This window comes from Ursus americanus, chromosome 7 (assembly GCF_024610735.1).
Source record: "Ursus americanus isolate L20-20 chromosome 7, mUrsAme1.1.p, whole genome shotgun sequence".
NCBI lineage: Eukaryota > Metazoa > Chordata > Mammalia > Carnivora > Ursidae > Ursus > Ursus americanus.
The window spans coordinates 57,062,875-57,079,365 of NC_142133.1; the positions used below are offsets into that span (position 1 = coordinate 57,062,875).

The window sequence follows — 16,491 nt, forward strand, 5'->3', positions numbered from 1 at the left end:
TCAGAGCGGACGATAAAAGAGAAAAAGACAATGATGGGGCTCAAGTGCGTGTGTAACTGGTTTAAATACACAGTCGCGCCCCGCTCCCCCGCGCCCACGGAGACACAGGGACGTCCGAGGGCGCAGAGCTCCCGCTGCCCCTGCACAGCGCAAAGGCAGTGACATCCCCGCGCAGCTACCACCCGCTCGGGCCCGCCCGGAAACTACAGCTCCCGGCAGGCCCCGCGCCGGCCGCGCGCCCCCGCCCCGCACGCCCCGGCCCCCCGCCCCCGGGCCTCAGGACGGGACGGGGAGGAGGGAGGGAGGGAGGAAGGGGCGCCAGCGGCGGGCGGGATTCTGCGAGGCGCGTGAAGCCTCGCTGGCGCCTCGTCTGGGATCCAGACGCTGGCGGCCGCGGAGTTTCTCACGACCGGTGGAGCCCGTCTCTGTAAGTAGTCGCCTCAGGGAGCGCGGATCAGACACCGAAAAAGTTAGCGCCGCCGCGGCCGCCGCTTTGTTCTCGCGGCCCGTCGGGTGAGGCGGAGGCGGCCCCTCCCCCACCCGCCCGCACGCGGCCGCGGCAGCAGCGGGACTCGGGCCCCGCGCGGGGCTGGGCGGCTACCGCCGGGGCTGGGCGGGAAGTTGGCGGAGCGCGCGGCGGGAGGAGCGGGCGGGGGGCGCCGCGGCTCGTGGGGGCGCCGGCGCGGCCGCCAGATGGGGCCAAGTTCCGGCGTGGGCGCGGAGGCCAACTTGGGTCCGCGCTCCGCGGGCGACCACCGCGCGCGACCGCTTCGGAAACGGGCTGTTTCGGGGTCCCTCCAGCTGGCTCCCGGCGCCAGACCGGCGACAGTCAAGCTGACGAATTTGGGATGAGCCTTTTTCCTTTTCATCGCTTCGTGTTGTAGCCGTCTCAAAGGAGTGAGTAAATGGTGCTTAGAGAATGTGTGAGCCCCCACCCCAGTTTCCTGACTCTGCTTAGTTTTGCAAGTTGCAGCCTTGCTCTGAGTAGTTCTCACCCCCGGGAGCTTTTTCTTGAGATGAAACGCTGAGGAGTGCGGCTGTTTCTTTGAGCTGTAACAATAACCACACACAATTCGATTGCCTGTTGGATATTTTATTTGAAGTCATCGCAGCATAGGCCTTGCCGACTGCAGGCACGAGTATAAATCAAGCGACAGGCGTGTGTAAGACCCGCAGACTTTTCCATACACAGATTGATGGCTTGGACATAACTGTCTCTTCAACCACACCCATCCCCACAGGAAATAAGATATCGGTGTCATCTTTGATTAGGAAGGATAAGTTACACCCTGAACTACTAGTTTGTACTACACAGCTTTAATGAGCTATAGCCTCAAATGAAACAAAAACTTTTTAAATGCCTTAATCTGTACCCTAGAAAATGCTGCATTGTATTACTCTTACACTGCTTCTACTTTGTACTTAATGTTGCAGTTCTTTCCAACATTTTTGGCGACAGTGATTTCGCTTAGATAAGTTTACTTACCAACTTCTAATGCGTCGAGGGCGGGGAGAACCTCTGGATTTGCTGCTGAGGACATCCATAAAGTTCCCTGACCTAGCTCTAGACTTCTGATTTTTATTTGATCAAAGAACCTTTTCTTCCTCCCCTGTTAGGATGAATTGAGAGCGTGAAAATTCAGTCAAAAAGAAGTTGCGAGTTCTAGTGAAAGTATTTTAAACATGTCACAGAAGCCTTCGTGTTAGGTTTTGCTTCAGCAGGTAATATAGATGTGGTAGACCTGATCAGATAAGCTTGGAGTATTTCACAAGCCAGTTTCCATACTAAGTTCTATAATTTGGTGGATAGCATTTCACTTTTTAGGATGACTCACATTCAAGATGTTGACTGTTTCATATCTTGAGACTTAATTTTTTTAAGCATCTCAGTAGTGAGTCTTTTAGATACACAAATTTTATAAGCTTTCAGTTTCAATAGATGACCTCTTTAAAAAATTTCTCGCATTGGGTTGTTTTTAATTTAACACTGGCATATGCAAAAAAGGCTTTAATAAATCAAGCTTTTGGACATTAAAATTTTAAAATTACATTAGAATTGAAAACCTCATTTAAATGCACTTTTAAAGGACATTTTCTCTTTTTCAAAAAGACTTTCTAAAATTGATGAAAATATTACTGTTTTAAAAATAATTGCTCATTTTTAAAAGAAACTACTTTTACAGAACTGGCCAAAAGGGGAAATTATTTGCTAGTAAAGATTTTAATTTGGTTTAATCTTTTGGTTCACAATCTTCTGTGCTGGTACTACTTTGAGTCTCCGATTATGTAATTTAAATTGAACTTATATGTGTGCCTCTTTGGAGCAGTGGAAAAATTTGAGATGATATACTTAGGAGATGTTTTAATTTTAATTTTAGTACAGAAAAAAAGCTTTCTCCACTTGTGTGGTTAGTTTACAGTGACATTGTGTGAGAAATTGCTTATTGGCTGTTAGCCAGTCAGATTTCTCAGATACCACTGGGGCAAAGAGAGGCGATGAAGGTCCATCAAGCTCAGTGTAGATTCATACAGCATTGGCCAGATTGGCAGACTGTAATCTTATTACTGGATAAACTTTTCAGTGCCTGAACAGAGAGCAGACATGGTGTGCTCTCTGTACTCTGAGAGTGGAAGGACCGAGATTCAAATATCACTGGTCCAGATGAGAATTTTAGCATCAAACAATTTAGTTGAATGCTGAGCTCTTAGGAAAAGTATTATATTAAGGTAATAGTTATATTTTTGAAAATATGTAAATTGATGTCAGGATTGCTATAGACTACGATTTAAAAAACCCAAAAAAGTTATTTGAATTGTTAATACCCTATACAGTATAAAAACAAGACTAGGATTATTAAACCAGATCAAGCCTGTATCAAGGCAAAACATAGACATTGACTTTAGGACACTAGTCAGGATTGCACTGGAAAAGGTCACGTGCTTTTTTTTACATGCTAAAAGAATACATGTGCGTATCTATAGGAGGGGGGAAAAAAGACCCTCCATACATTAACGTTCCTTAGCACACAAAACTAAATTGAACCGGGACAACCCATTACTAGTAGGAAGTCATGGTAAATATTATGGTATTCAGAATAGGAAAAGCATTTTACCTCTTCAGTTTAGCTTTTACTGATTACAGAAAGGACACTGGGTATACTAAATAATGAGCTTCCTTTTGAAGCATTTAAGAACTGGATTTGTTTTGTCTTCCCAGAATCCTCTTCCCTCCTCTCCTTCCCTGACTCCTACTTATCCTTTGAGGTCTTAGCTTAAGCACCACTTCCTTAAGGTCACCTTGCGTGAGACCCCAGTTGAAATTAGGTCCTTTAAGTATACTTTGTCATACTGCTTTTCATAATTTGTAGTTACCTTGCTATTTATGTGAATGGTGTTTGTTTAATGTGTGTGTCCCACATTTCACTGTAAGCTCCAGAAAGAGCAGTAGCCATGTCTGTTTTGGTTACTGCTGTATAACCACAGTGTCTTTAGTAAGTCTGGCAAGTAATAGGCACTCAGTAAATGTTGAATGAAAATGCTGCTATTTGAGCTTCTAATTAGAGGCTTTGATAAATTATGAGATATGTACATGCAGGGGGGAAGGTAAGGGAGTGGGAGAGAAAGGTGGATCAACTTGTGATGTTACCATAAAGTAATGGGCCTTTGTCTACTTTGTAGTAATAGGGCAGGTAGGGCTCGAGATTCCTTTAATATTTCATCTTTTGATTCCATTCAACAGTGGTGATGGATTATATAAGCTCATTTGAATTGGATATGTGACAGTTAACTCCCCAAAAGAATATTTGAGATGTTCCAAATAAACATATTAGAAATGCTTGCCAACTCATAGCTGTTAGAAACAAACATATCTAATTGCTATACAGTTTATAAATTAGTAATTGTCTTGTCTTGGTTTCCTAATTGAAACATAAAGACAAAATAAATTACAGTTATTAGATTTTTTTGATATTAATATTTTTCATCCTACATCTTGTTGCATCTTACAGAGCAAACAGGGTTCCATAAAATAAAAGGAGAGGAAACAGATGGGATGAGTGGGCAGAGGCTAATATGACAGCTCATTTAGTTTCTTCTATTTGTTTTCATGCGGAAACTTTAAAAAAATATTTTTTTATACAAAAGTATAACATTTATATAGCTTATTAATTGTTATCAATAGTTCTGATAAATTGGCCAATTGTATTATTAGACAGTTACTGTTATTTGGCTAATATTAACAGGTATAATAAAATAAAAATTTAGTGGGAAGACATCCATCAAAAATAAATTATTACTGAACACAGCAGCATCTTGTATTTTGAAGTATTTAACCTGAATACAGTATTATTCGTAGATATTTTACTACCTTTTTTATGATAGTTGTTCAGCCTTTGAAACTACTCCAGTTGTGTACGTTAAGTAGCTCATTACCTCAGGGGAAAACCTATTCTGTTGTTAGGCTGTTGGAGGTGGAATGAAATAATAGAAAGAACGTGGGCTTTGGAGTCAGGGAGAGTTTTGTTTGAATCCCAGGTCCATCTCCTGTTAGATGCGAGCAAGCAACTTCTCTGAAACTCTGGTTCCTTTTCTGTAAAACAGAGTTAAATCCCCTAGGCTGGTTTTAAGGATGTAATGAAGTATCATATCTCAATTGCCTCATTTAGCATAAAGTCGGACCTTAATTATTAATTCCTCCATGTAATTACTACGAAAATTGTTGGAACTTACTGGGCGCTTAATTGTAAGCCAGGTGCTGTTGAAGGTACTTTACATGCAGCCTGTGAGGTAAGCAAGTACTGCTGTTACCTACGTTTTACTTCTCTGCAGTGATACTGAGTAAAGCCGATTATTCTCTTAACACCTTTTCAAATATTTGAAGACCATTATTCTATTTAGCTTTGTTAAGCATATATTTGTCACATGACATTGTTTTAACATTTATCTGAATGTATGCTCTCATTATTTTTTAATCAATATAGCTCTTAAAAATGTGGAGTGTAGAAATGAATACAATGGTAATGTAGGCTGACTAGCAGCAGAGTTTACAGATAGATGTTGACGTGTTCTCAGTGTCCTGGGGGGTTGTATTTGCATTGGTTCTTTTAGTCGCGGATTAACTAGCAGCCCTTGTTAAACTTTTAGGTGGCTAACTCCTCTTCTGAAGAGCTTCTAGTGAGCACTTCTTTCTTCTCCATTACACATTTTACTTTTGAAACTAAATGTAAAGGTTTGCACTCACCCTTGTTACATTTCACTTTAATTTTAGTTTGTTTCTCCTGGATTGTACACTCTGAGGATTTTATAAGCATGTCTTATGTGTCTTTATCTTATAAATAATCAAAATATAGGGCCAAGGACAGAGTTCCAAGGACGTCCCCTAAAGACTTCTTTCATCTAGGTGATATAGACCAGTAAACTTACCCAACTACACTAATATCCAACTCACACTCAAAACAACATATTTGCAAAAATAGTGTGGAAAACCATCTTGAATACTGTTTTAGCCAGAATACACTTTCCCCCTCCTGCCCCCGGCTTTGCTAATTGTGTGATCTTGGGCAAGTACTTTAATTTCTAAGACTGTTTTTTCAGCTGTAAAATGAGTTGTTGCAGAGGATTAAATGAAGTAACACATATGAAGTGCTTAGAACAGTGTCTGACAGATAGTTGGAGCTCAGTGACTGTAAGTTATTATTATTCTTTCCTGCATCTAAGAAGTCTAGTAATCATTCTTTTCCAAGATGCAAATGCAGTAGATTTGGCATTATTTGTTCTGTTTGAATTCATGCTGTCATCCAGTGATTATTATATTCTTTTCTAAGTACTCAGAAACCACTTGTTTTCATAATCTATTCTCAGATTCGACTAAAGATTAATATTAAATTTATATGTCTGTGATTTCTGGAATCCGCTTCCCCACTCCTCCAGCTCATAAAATTTGAAGCAACTCTGACCCATCTCCAGGCCCTGATTATTTCTTTCTGAGCTCTTTCTCCAAGATTATAGGAGTCAGCTTTGTGATTACACTTGCAAATTGGTTTAGCAACATAGAATGAGTTGCATCTGGAACCAAAGACTTGCACTCATATAAAGTTTTTAGCCTCTCTTTCACCAGGCTTGGGTTTCGGTTCTCATTGCTCTTCTACAACTTTAGTTAAAAACTGAGAGAAGATAAGCAAAATACAAGTTGAGCAATTCTGCCTCCTCTATGTGCTCTCTCAACCTTAACAACATCCTCTCTGAGCAGTGATTCTCTCAGTTCCCTCTTCTCTTTAACCAATAGTATGTTATCGTGGAGACAGAACTTGGTAAGAAAGTATGAAACTTGGGTCCTAATTCCCACTCCGCCTCTTTTTTTTTTTTTTTTTTTAAGATTTTATTTATTTTTGCAAGAGAGAGAGAGAGAGACCATGAGTGGGAGAGAGGAGCAGAGGGAGATGCAGGCTCCCCACTGAGCAGGGAGCCCAATGCGGGACTCAGTCCCAGGACCCTGGGATCATGACCTGAGCAGAAGGCAGACGCTTAACCGACTGAGCCACCCAGGCGCCCCCCCCTCCCCCCGCCTCTTAATACCCATGTGATGCTGGGCACACTGCTTTATCTGCTTGTGCTTCTGTTCTTTCACCTGCAGAAATCATATTTGTCTCCAAAGAAATATGCATGAGGTAAAGTATGTGAAACATTTATAAGATGTGAAGTGCTGTACCATATAAGGTGGAATAATATTTATTTGAATGTAGTTATACAAGCTTTTGTTATCTTTAAGCAGTTTTTTCTAAGCCTCAGTTTTTCCTGAGCTTTTGAATTCCTGTTACCGTATCTGTATGTTTTTGCTCTTCTGTCATCCTAATTTATTTAGCCCTGTTAACTACTCTCCAGAGAGTCATTCTGCAGCCACATTGGATGCTTCACTCTTTTTTATCATTGGAATTGTTTACAGGTATATATGTAAAATTTAGAAAGATCCCTTGTGAGCCGTTTCACTTAGGCCATCGAGGTCATACCTTCTGTTTTGAGCTGTACTGTTGTAAACTATGATACACTTGTAACTGTATAGTGCTCTTTTTTTACTTTTAGAAACCCTTTATAATAACATCACTTTCTCTTGTGATCCTGTCATAAATACGTTGTTCACATTATAACTGCATAGTATGTCCCCTTCTGCTTCCTTAGCCTTCTGAAAGAAATCTGTCAGCAAAGCAAGTCAGCAATCATATTTTGGCATAGTTAGACTTTTTGATATAAAAAAGAATACTCTTGACATGTCTTTATTAGGACAGTATTATACATCTTTTATATGGCTGAGTTGGATGTACTTTATTTTTGTGACAGTGTCCATTTTAACCTTCTTTTAGTCCCTTCTATTTTTCTTTGTTTTTGTCCTAACTCAGTCGTATTTTTGTGGCATAAAAGTGTTTGATCTTCAGGTTTCAGGTATTAGGAGTGCCAGGGACTTGGTGGTGGTGGTGGGCAGGAGGCTCTCCCTAAAATTATAGCTCTGGCAAAAAATGTCTCTGATAACTAGACCCCTCCAAATGGCTACCCACTAGGATTTCTTGGTGAATTACATACAACCAAAACTTGTCATTTAAAAAAATACAGAGATTCTTGCACTTTTAAAATAATGTCAAATGTGTATAAAATATTAAGAGTGTTTTTAAAATTCCTTCCAGGCTGACTACATTTCAGAAAGCATCAACTTTTCTCAGTGGACCCATTCATCAAGTGAAATATGCCTGTACTGTTTTAAAAAGCTTTGTGCTTCATCATGGAAAAATTTGCCCCCTCAAAAATGAAAGCAAAGACATTTGAGAAGGTGATTTAAGGTGTGGACATTGGAGAAAGTGTCCCATTAAATCAGTAAACGTCAAGATAAGGGTTAAATAGATTAATCCTAAACACTCGTTTTTTAAACTGGGAGGATTTCATCTTAATAGAAAAACAACTTTTATTCAATATGTATTTTCTGAAATTAAAAGAGAGAGACAAGAGTAGACTTAAAAGACAATAAATGAAGATGGTTAGTGAAGAAGTGTTGTCAACTCTTTTCTGATGAAGATAATTCAGTGATGTTAAATCCTTTCCACATCCCTGGTTGTGGTCCTAAAGACAAGACTCTTTTTTGATGGGACTGATATTACGGGAAGTAGGACCTTTTCTGTATTCAACTCACATTTGTAGAAGTTCCAGTCATTGGCATGAGTGGCTTAAAACAGGAAATAAAGTCTTCAATTAAATCCAAAAGTACAGTCATTTTTTTACTGCTGTGATTTTAAAGCCTCTTCATAACCACTGAAAAAGAATTGACAACTATTTTAAAAGATTAAAGAAAGGCAGATGTCTGCAAACAATTCCCCTCCATCAGCCCAGAAGTCTGTATTACCTGCAACTCTTCCTGCTGTGCTTCCAGCTCCTTCTCCGTGTTCAAGTCCTAAAACAGGACTCTCTGCCCGACTCTCTAATGGAAGCTTCAGTGCGCCATCACTCACCAACTCCAGAGGCTCAGAGCATACGATTTCATTTCTCCTGCAAATTGGCCTTACACGGGAGAGCGTTACCATCGAAGCCCAGGAACTGTCTTTATCTGCTGTCAAGGATCTTGTATGCTCCATTGTTTATCAAAAGGTACCGTGCATGCCATTTATGTCAGTAGTTTTTCTAATTAATATTGTATCTAATACTTTTCTATAAATTATACATGCAACAGTGAGTTAACATATATGGATCAGTCAACTGTTTATATCCTAATTTGGATCATTTTGGAAGAGTGCTAATATACTAGAAGCCTAAAGTCTAAAATTTCAGATTCTAACAACTGGAGCCTTTATCTTAACTTTAAAATACTCTTTTTCTTTTGAGAGCAGGGAAATCCATATAAAATCAAGAGGATTTCAGAAATCCTATTTGTTTTTAGAGAAAATGGGAGGCAGCAGGTACAGGGTATCCAGGTGACTTACCAAAAGGATGGGACACAGCTGTGGCTGAGTCCAGGTTCACACCTGTTTTTCCTAGGTGCCCAGAATTCTGCCCTCTTTTTTGTACCTTCTTCCTTTCCTTTAGGTCTTCCTTTCCTTTAGGTTCACCTGTACTGCCCTTTCATATGAGAAGACCACTCTCTCTTGCTTAAAAAAATAGGTAAATGAGTTTTGAATATATGACAATATATAAAAATTTGAAATTGAGGATGGTTTTATTTTGTTTCCCTTCTGTCTACCTCCTGCCCTATACTGTACCATTTTTTTGAGGAACCTTAGCTAAATGTCTTTAATAATCTTGATTTGATGGGTAAGTGGGTATGTTCTCTATTTTATCATAGAACTATGTTTAAGTAGTAAGAATTGGTTACATTTTATTTTTAATGGACTGAGCATATGTTTCATATTTGTTTCAAACAAATTAGTGTACTTGTTTAAAAATCGTATCATGTGAGATTAATATATTTGTATTCAGGCTCCTCATCTTACTGTTTTTGTTTTAATTCCTTATGTTTTATATGATTTGTTATTATCTTCTGATGTAGTTAACAGTCTAAAGAAATGTTATGTGGTTTGTTGAAATAGCGTGTGTCTCCTGTGTGGTAACAGTAACTTATCTATTGAAATGTGGCCTAAATATTCACTTTCCTTTTGTAGATCTGTAGAACCATCTGCGTGTCTTCAAGTATTTTTGCTTTTATTTTCCTTTTCATTAAATGTTACAGAGGTTTTTCACAAATATTTTGGCAACTAGGTTTTTAATTTAAAGATAAGAATTTATCTTAACTACAGTTTGTAACTTGAATGTTTCCTTTTCATTTGAACCCATAGAAATTTATAACTAATGTTTTGGTAGCATCTGTATTATTGTTTTCAATCTCATAAAATTTCATTTCATTCTTATATTCATACAGAGGCATACTGATTTTCTACAGGATTATTTTAGAATTCATGTTACTTCATCTTTAGTGTAGATGTAAGATGTGAGTCAGCTGGGTTAAACTCTTAGGAAACTAGATTAAACATCATAATCCAGGGGCGCCTGGGTGGCACAGCGGTTAAGCGTCTGCCTTCGGCTCGGGGCGTGATCCCGGCATTATGGGATCGAGCCCCACATCAGGCTCCTCCGCTATGAGCCTGCTTCTTCCTCTCCCACTCCCCCTGCTTGTGTTCCCTCTCTCGCTGGCTGTCTCTATCTCTGTCGAATAAATAAAAATAAAATCTTAAAAAAAAAAAAACCATCATAATCCATGAAAAAATACAGTGATACCAAGGAAATAGGATAGAGCTGGAAAAATAACTCAGGGTAAATTTTATGTAGATATAAAATAGAATTAAGTCATCGTAAAATGAATATCATAGTAAACTGAATTTGAATCAATATTATAGTGAAATGGGTATGTACTTGGCAAAAATATATAGTATATATAGGCATAAGCATATTACACATTCCTTTTGACATTTGCTGGGATCCTAACTGTTGTTTAAGTGTAGTGTAAAAGAGTTTTGAACTTGAAACTAGGTTACTATATAACTTTGCACGAGTAATTTGACTTCTCTGGATTATAGTTTCCAAATCTATCAAATGATTGAGTTGGGGTGATTTCTGGTGTGTAATTCCAGCGGTGAGATTCTGAATCATTTAATCTAAATTTGGTCTTCACTGCTAGAGACAAATAAAGGAGAAGAGTTCAAGGGATGACCTGTTTCAGGCCAAATCAGAGAAAAATCTTAAGGGAACCAGCTCAGATCCTAAGATTTTATAGAGATGTTTCATGGATCCCTAACTCATCTGGAGGATGGAAAAACCATGTCAGAAGTTCTTTTGTTTTTACCTTCCCTCATGCCTTGGGCACTTGCTCACCAGTCATCCCTGTTACACATGTACAGCTCCAGGTTTAGTGCCAGGACTCTCATGGGCACACCTCCTTTTCTTATATCTGTTCTTAGTAAATGCATTTGCCTGAGCCTTCTAAAAGATAGGGTACTGGTTAAAGTTTAGGAAATAGATTAACCAGATATCCCTTCCCTCAAAAAGCTTATAGTCTGAAGGAAATTATTCACCAAAGTAAAACATAAAAAGCAGAAAGTGATGTTAAAGAGTGCTCTTCTGAGGTTGATAAAGGATGTAGAAGACTTCAAACAGAAAGTAACATTTCATTTGATACAGAGTGAGCAAAATTTCAGTAATACAGGAGGTGAGGAATACATCTCAGGCAAAAGAATCAGGATGATCAAAGATACAGAAAGGGAAAAAAGGAAGATTATAATAGGCAACATTTATTGAGTGCCTACTCTGTATTAGGAGCTTTACACACACTTTCTAACTAATCCTCACAAGTCTGTGGTGCATCTCGGACTTTAATGTGTATGCCAATCATCTAGTGATTCTACTAAGATGTAGATTTTGAATGAGTAGGCTTGGGGTGGGTCTGCATTTGTAATATACTCTTAGGTGATATTGATGCTCCTTCTCCAAGGACCTCAGTGAGTGGAAAGGGTATAGGTGATATAATTACTGTTGAATAAAGGAGGAAACGAAATTTCAGAGACACATAATTACTTGCTGAAAGTCAGAATTCAAACACAGATTTTTTTTTTTTTAAGATTTTTATTTATTTGAGAGAGAGCATGCACGAGAGAGAGCATGAGTGGAGGGGAGAGGCAGAAGGGGAGGGAGAAGCAGGCTTCTTGCTCAGGAGGGAGCCACATGTGGGGCTTGATCCCAGGACCCCATAACCATTACCTGGGTTGAAGGCAGACGCTTAACTGACTGAACCACCCAGGTGCTCCCAAACACAGGTCTTTTTTAACTTACAAACCTGTATCCTCTTTTCACTGCACCACACTACCTTCCTCATGCCAAAGAAGTTTCACACTTGGTTCCTGTAAGAGTGAGATTTAACTAAGGTCTATGTGCAGCAACCCAGCATGATCAGATTTGTGTTGTGGAAAGCTTAAATGTGTAACCAAGTATGACATAAAGTAAGGAGATCAGATAAGAAGCCATTGTAATGAAGATCTGAACTGAGATGGTTGGAAGGTGATATATTTGAAGGGTATTGGGAAAGTAGTGTTCGTAAAACTTAGCCTATTAAGCATAGAGGAAGAGCAAAGGATGGAAGGGCAGTGTGGGTGACTGGATGGGTGGTGATGATGATAACCAACATAAAAAATTCAGGAAGAAAAGTAAGGTTTTTCTGGGGGAGAGAATGGGACTGATTTTTATCAAACTTTAATAAGACAGAGTTCCCGTGTTCCAGAAATTTTTGAAGATTATGGCCCTAGTGTTCTGCTGTGACCCTTGAAATAGAATCATTATTCCTCCAGAAGAACCTTCCCGTCTCTTTCTATAGAGAAACTAACAAGGCTGAAAAGTGACAAAAAGCGCTCTTAGTTTGGAGGACCAGAAGAAAGGCCTCTAAAAGTTAGTGAAATAAGCACAGAGGGCAACCCTACTTTTAAATTAAGGGAGGAGGGTTACCTGACCTATAATTTCATGTTAATAATATTTTAGATATTTTAAAATCTATTTTTAATCTAGTCATAATACCAAAGGTATAGTCCATCTATTTTACATTTTTTGCTGTCCAACATTAACAATATATTAGTAATAATTGACCTCAGACATAAGGAATAGGAATTTGACCTCAGATTCAAGAACGGAGTTTACAAATTTGTAAGGCTGTTTAAAGTACCACTGTAGGGATGCCTGGGTGGTTCAGTCGGTTAAGCGTCTGCCTTCGGCTCAGGTCTTGATCCCAGGGTCCTGGGATCGAGTTCCGCATGGGGCTCCTTGCTCAGCAGGGAGCCTGCTTCTCCCTCTGTCTGCCACTCCCCCTGCTTGTGCCCTCTCTGTTTCTGACAAATAAATAAATAAAATCTTTAAAAAAAAAATAAAGTAACACTGTAGTGATCTGAGGTGTAATTTGTGGGATTCTTTAATCCAATTTTTGCAGCTATTAAAAAAGGAAATATTTTGTGTGTACACGGATGGGGGAGAGGGAGATCTGCAAGATATACAGGACATGTAGATAACGTTAAGTGCAGAACAGGGCATACTATGCTATCATTTTGTATTAGACACACACTTAAACATACATATGTACGCATATATATGATTTCTTGATTGTTTTTAGAGGCCCTTGGGAGGAGAGAGAGTTTTCTTCCAGGAAGGCAACTGGTGACTGGGGAATAAAAATGAAAGGGAGATTTACATTTCATTGTATACCCTGTGTACCTTTTGGATTTTGTGCCTTATAGGTGTATTCCATATTCAGATATAATATTTAAATATTTTTTAGAATAACAGTGTAATGATCTAAAAGGAATTACGGTAAGCTTGGATTTTATATTGTTTTATTTTCTAGCACCTTTCATACATTAAATAGAAATGTGCCATATAAATATGCAGTTATTTTTTTCCCTTAAGAGCTTTTTTTATTAGGTGTTTGTTTTTTAAAAATCAGATGAGATAATTTACCTATAATATAATCCATCCCTGTTAAGATCGTAAGTTTGATGAGTTTTAGAGTTTTATGCAGTTGTGTAACTATCACCCATTCAAGATATAGAGCATTTCCATCACCCCTTAAGTTCCCCCTTGTACTTTTGCAGTCTCCTTTCCTCATCCTGGTCCTGGGCCACCACTGCTCTGCATTTTGTTACTATGGTTACACTTTTTTTTTTAGATTTTCATATTAACGAAGTCATAGTATGTAGTCTTCTGTTTTGCCATCTTTACACATACCTCAGTGTTTTTTGTTTGTTTTTAATTAATGCGTGCGGTTAGGTATGTCAGTAGTTCCTTTTTGTTGCTGAGTACTGTTCCATTGTATAGATGTACCATACTTTATTCAGTTATCAGTTGATTGATATAAGAGTTTTTTCTAATTTGGGGACATTATGAATAGAGTTGCTATGAACATTCCCATTCACATCTCAATTGTAGATACATGTTTTCATTTCCTTGTGGTAAATATTTAGGGTAAGATGGCCATATCCTTGCCAACACTTGGTATTTCCAGTCTTTTTAATTTAACGTTCTGGTTGGTGTGTAGTAATATCTCCTTGTGGTTTTAATTTGCATTTTCCTAATGACTAATGAGATTCGTTATCTGTCCATGGGTTTAATTGCCATTCACATATTTTCTTTGGTTAAGTTCTGTACAGATTGTTTATCTTATTGAGGTACAAAAGTTCTTTAACATCTTAAATACAAGTTCTTATTGGATATAAAATGCAAATATTTTCTTCCAATCTGGCTTCTTTTCATCCTTTCTCTCTTTTTAATCTAAATAGTCTAAATAATCATCATTTTAAAGGCTACTGTTCAGTCATCCTGATGCATAAAGTTTACAGCCAGTTTCTCATTTTGGTCATTTATGTTGCTTCTAATTTTTTTCCAGTTTTATGGAGATGTAATTGATAGATAAATTTGTATTAGTTTAAGGTATACAACATTTGATATGTGTATATTTTGCAGAATGATAACTACAATAAATTTAGTTAACATTTATCACCTCCCACAGTTAATTTTTTTTCTTGTGATGAGAATTTCTAAGGTCTACTCTCTTAGCAACTTTCAAATATACAATAAAGAATTGTTAACTATAGGCACCATGCTGTACATTATAGTGCCAGAACTTACTTATCTTATAACTGAAGTTTGTACCCTTTGACTACCTTCACTCATTTTCCCCCTTCCTGCCCTCTGCCTCTGGTAACCACCAATCTGTTCTCTGTCTCTGTGAATTAAGTTTTATGATATTCTGCATATGGGATTATACAGTAGTTGTCTTGCTCTGCTTGACTTATTTCACTTAACGTAATGCTTTCAAGGTCCATCCATGCTGTTGCAAATGGCAGGATTTCCTTCTTTTTGTGGCTGAATAATAATCCATTGTATATATACCACAATTTCTTTATTCATTCATCCTTGGATGGACATTTGGTTGTTTCCATGTCTTGGCTATTGTAAATAATGATGCATTGACGTGCAGTGCAGATTATCTATTAGAGGTAGTGATTTCATTTTCTTCAGATATATACTCAGAAATGGCATTGCTGGATCATATGGTAGTTCTGTTTTTAATTTTTTTGAGGAACATCCATACTCTTTCCTTTCTTTCTTTCTTTCTTTTTTTTTCTGTCCGTACTGTTTTCTATAGTGGCTGCACAAATTTAGATTCCCACCAGCAGTGTGCAAGGGTTCCCTTTCCTCCACATTCTCACCAACACTTGTTATCTTTTGTCTTGTAGATGATAGCCATTCCGACAGCCAGGAGGTGATATCTCCCTGTGGTTTTAATTTGCATTTCCCTGTTGATAGTGATGTTGAGGACCTTTTCATGTGCCTGTTGGCTACTTATCTGTCTTCTTTGGGGGGAATGTCTATTCAGTTCTTCTGCCCAGTTTTAATTGGAGTGTTTGTTGTTGTTTTTGCCATTGAGTTAGAGGAGTTCTTTATATATTTTGGGTATTAAGCCCTTATCAGATACATGATTTACAAATACTTTTTCCTCCTTCTGTAGTTGCCTTTTATTTTGTCAATGGTTTCCTTGGCTGAGAAGAAACTTTATAGTTTGATGTCGTCCCACTTGTTTATTTTTGCTTTTGTTGCCTTTGCTTTTAGTGTCAAATCCAAAGAATCATTGCCAAGAATGATGTCAAGGAATTTATCCCTTATGTGTTCTTCTAGGAGTTTTGTGTTTTCAGGTCCTACATTCAAGTCTTAAGTCCATTTTGAGTTGATTTTTGTGTATGGTATAAATAGGGGTTCAGTTTCATTCTTTTGCATTTGGCTGTCCCAGTTCTCCCAGCACCATTTATAGAAAAGATTATCCTTTCCATAGGATATTCTTGATTTCTTGTCATAAATTCATTGGCCATATGTGCATAGGTTTATTTCTAGGTGCTCTGTTCTGTTCCATTGATTTATATGTCCATTCTTAGTCCAATACCATACTGTTTTGATTGCTATAGCTTTGAAGTGTAGTTTGAAATCAAGAAATGTAAATGCCTCCAGCTTTGTTCTTTTTCAAGATTGCTTTGGCTATTCAGGGTCTTTGTGGTTTTGTATAAATAAGATTGTTTTTTCTATTTCTGTGAAAAATGCCATTGGAAAATGGGAATTGCATTGAATCTGTAGATTATTTTGGGTAGTATGGGCATTTTAATAATCTTCCAGCCCATGAACACAAAATATTTTTCCATTTTCCATTTTATTTGGGTCTTCTTCAGTTTCTTTCACTAATGTCTTATAGATACAATTTTTAGTGTGTAGATCTTCCACCTTCTTGGTTAAATTTATTTATAGGTATTTTATTTGTTTTCATGCAATTATACATGGGATTGTTTTTCTTAATTTCTCTTTCTGATAGTAACTTATTAGTGTATAGAAAGGCAACTGATTATTATATATTGATTTTGTATCTGGCAACTTCACTGAATTTGTTGATTAATTCTAACAAAATTTTTTGTTGGAGTGCTTCACGTCATCTACAAACATAGACAG

General features: G+C 38.0%; 1 protein-coding gene across 3 annotated transcripts in view; it reads left to right on the forward strand.

Moving 5' to 3' along the window:
* The first annotated feature begins 270 nt into the window (after nt 1-270).
* Nucleotides 271-16,491, forward strand: part of PRKD3 (protein kinase D3) — an 83,425-nt gene continuing 67,204 nt past the window's right edge. For 2 of the 3 annotated variants that reach the window (XM_045809062.2, XM_045809061.2), the window contains exons 1-2: nt 271-427; nt 7,674-8,625. In XM_045809062.2, the coding sequence (XP_045665018.1) occupies nt 8,338-8,625 (288 nt within the window). In that variant the 5' untranslated portion in view covers nt 271-427; nt 7,674-8,337. Of the gene's footprint in view, nt 428-703; nt 898-7,673; nt 8,626-16,491 lie in introns of those variants that run through there. The other variant, XM_045809063.2, reaches the window with a different exon arrangement.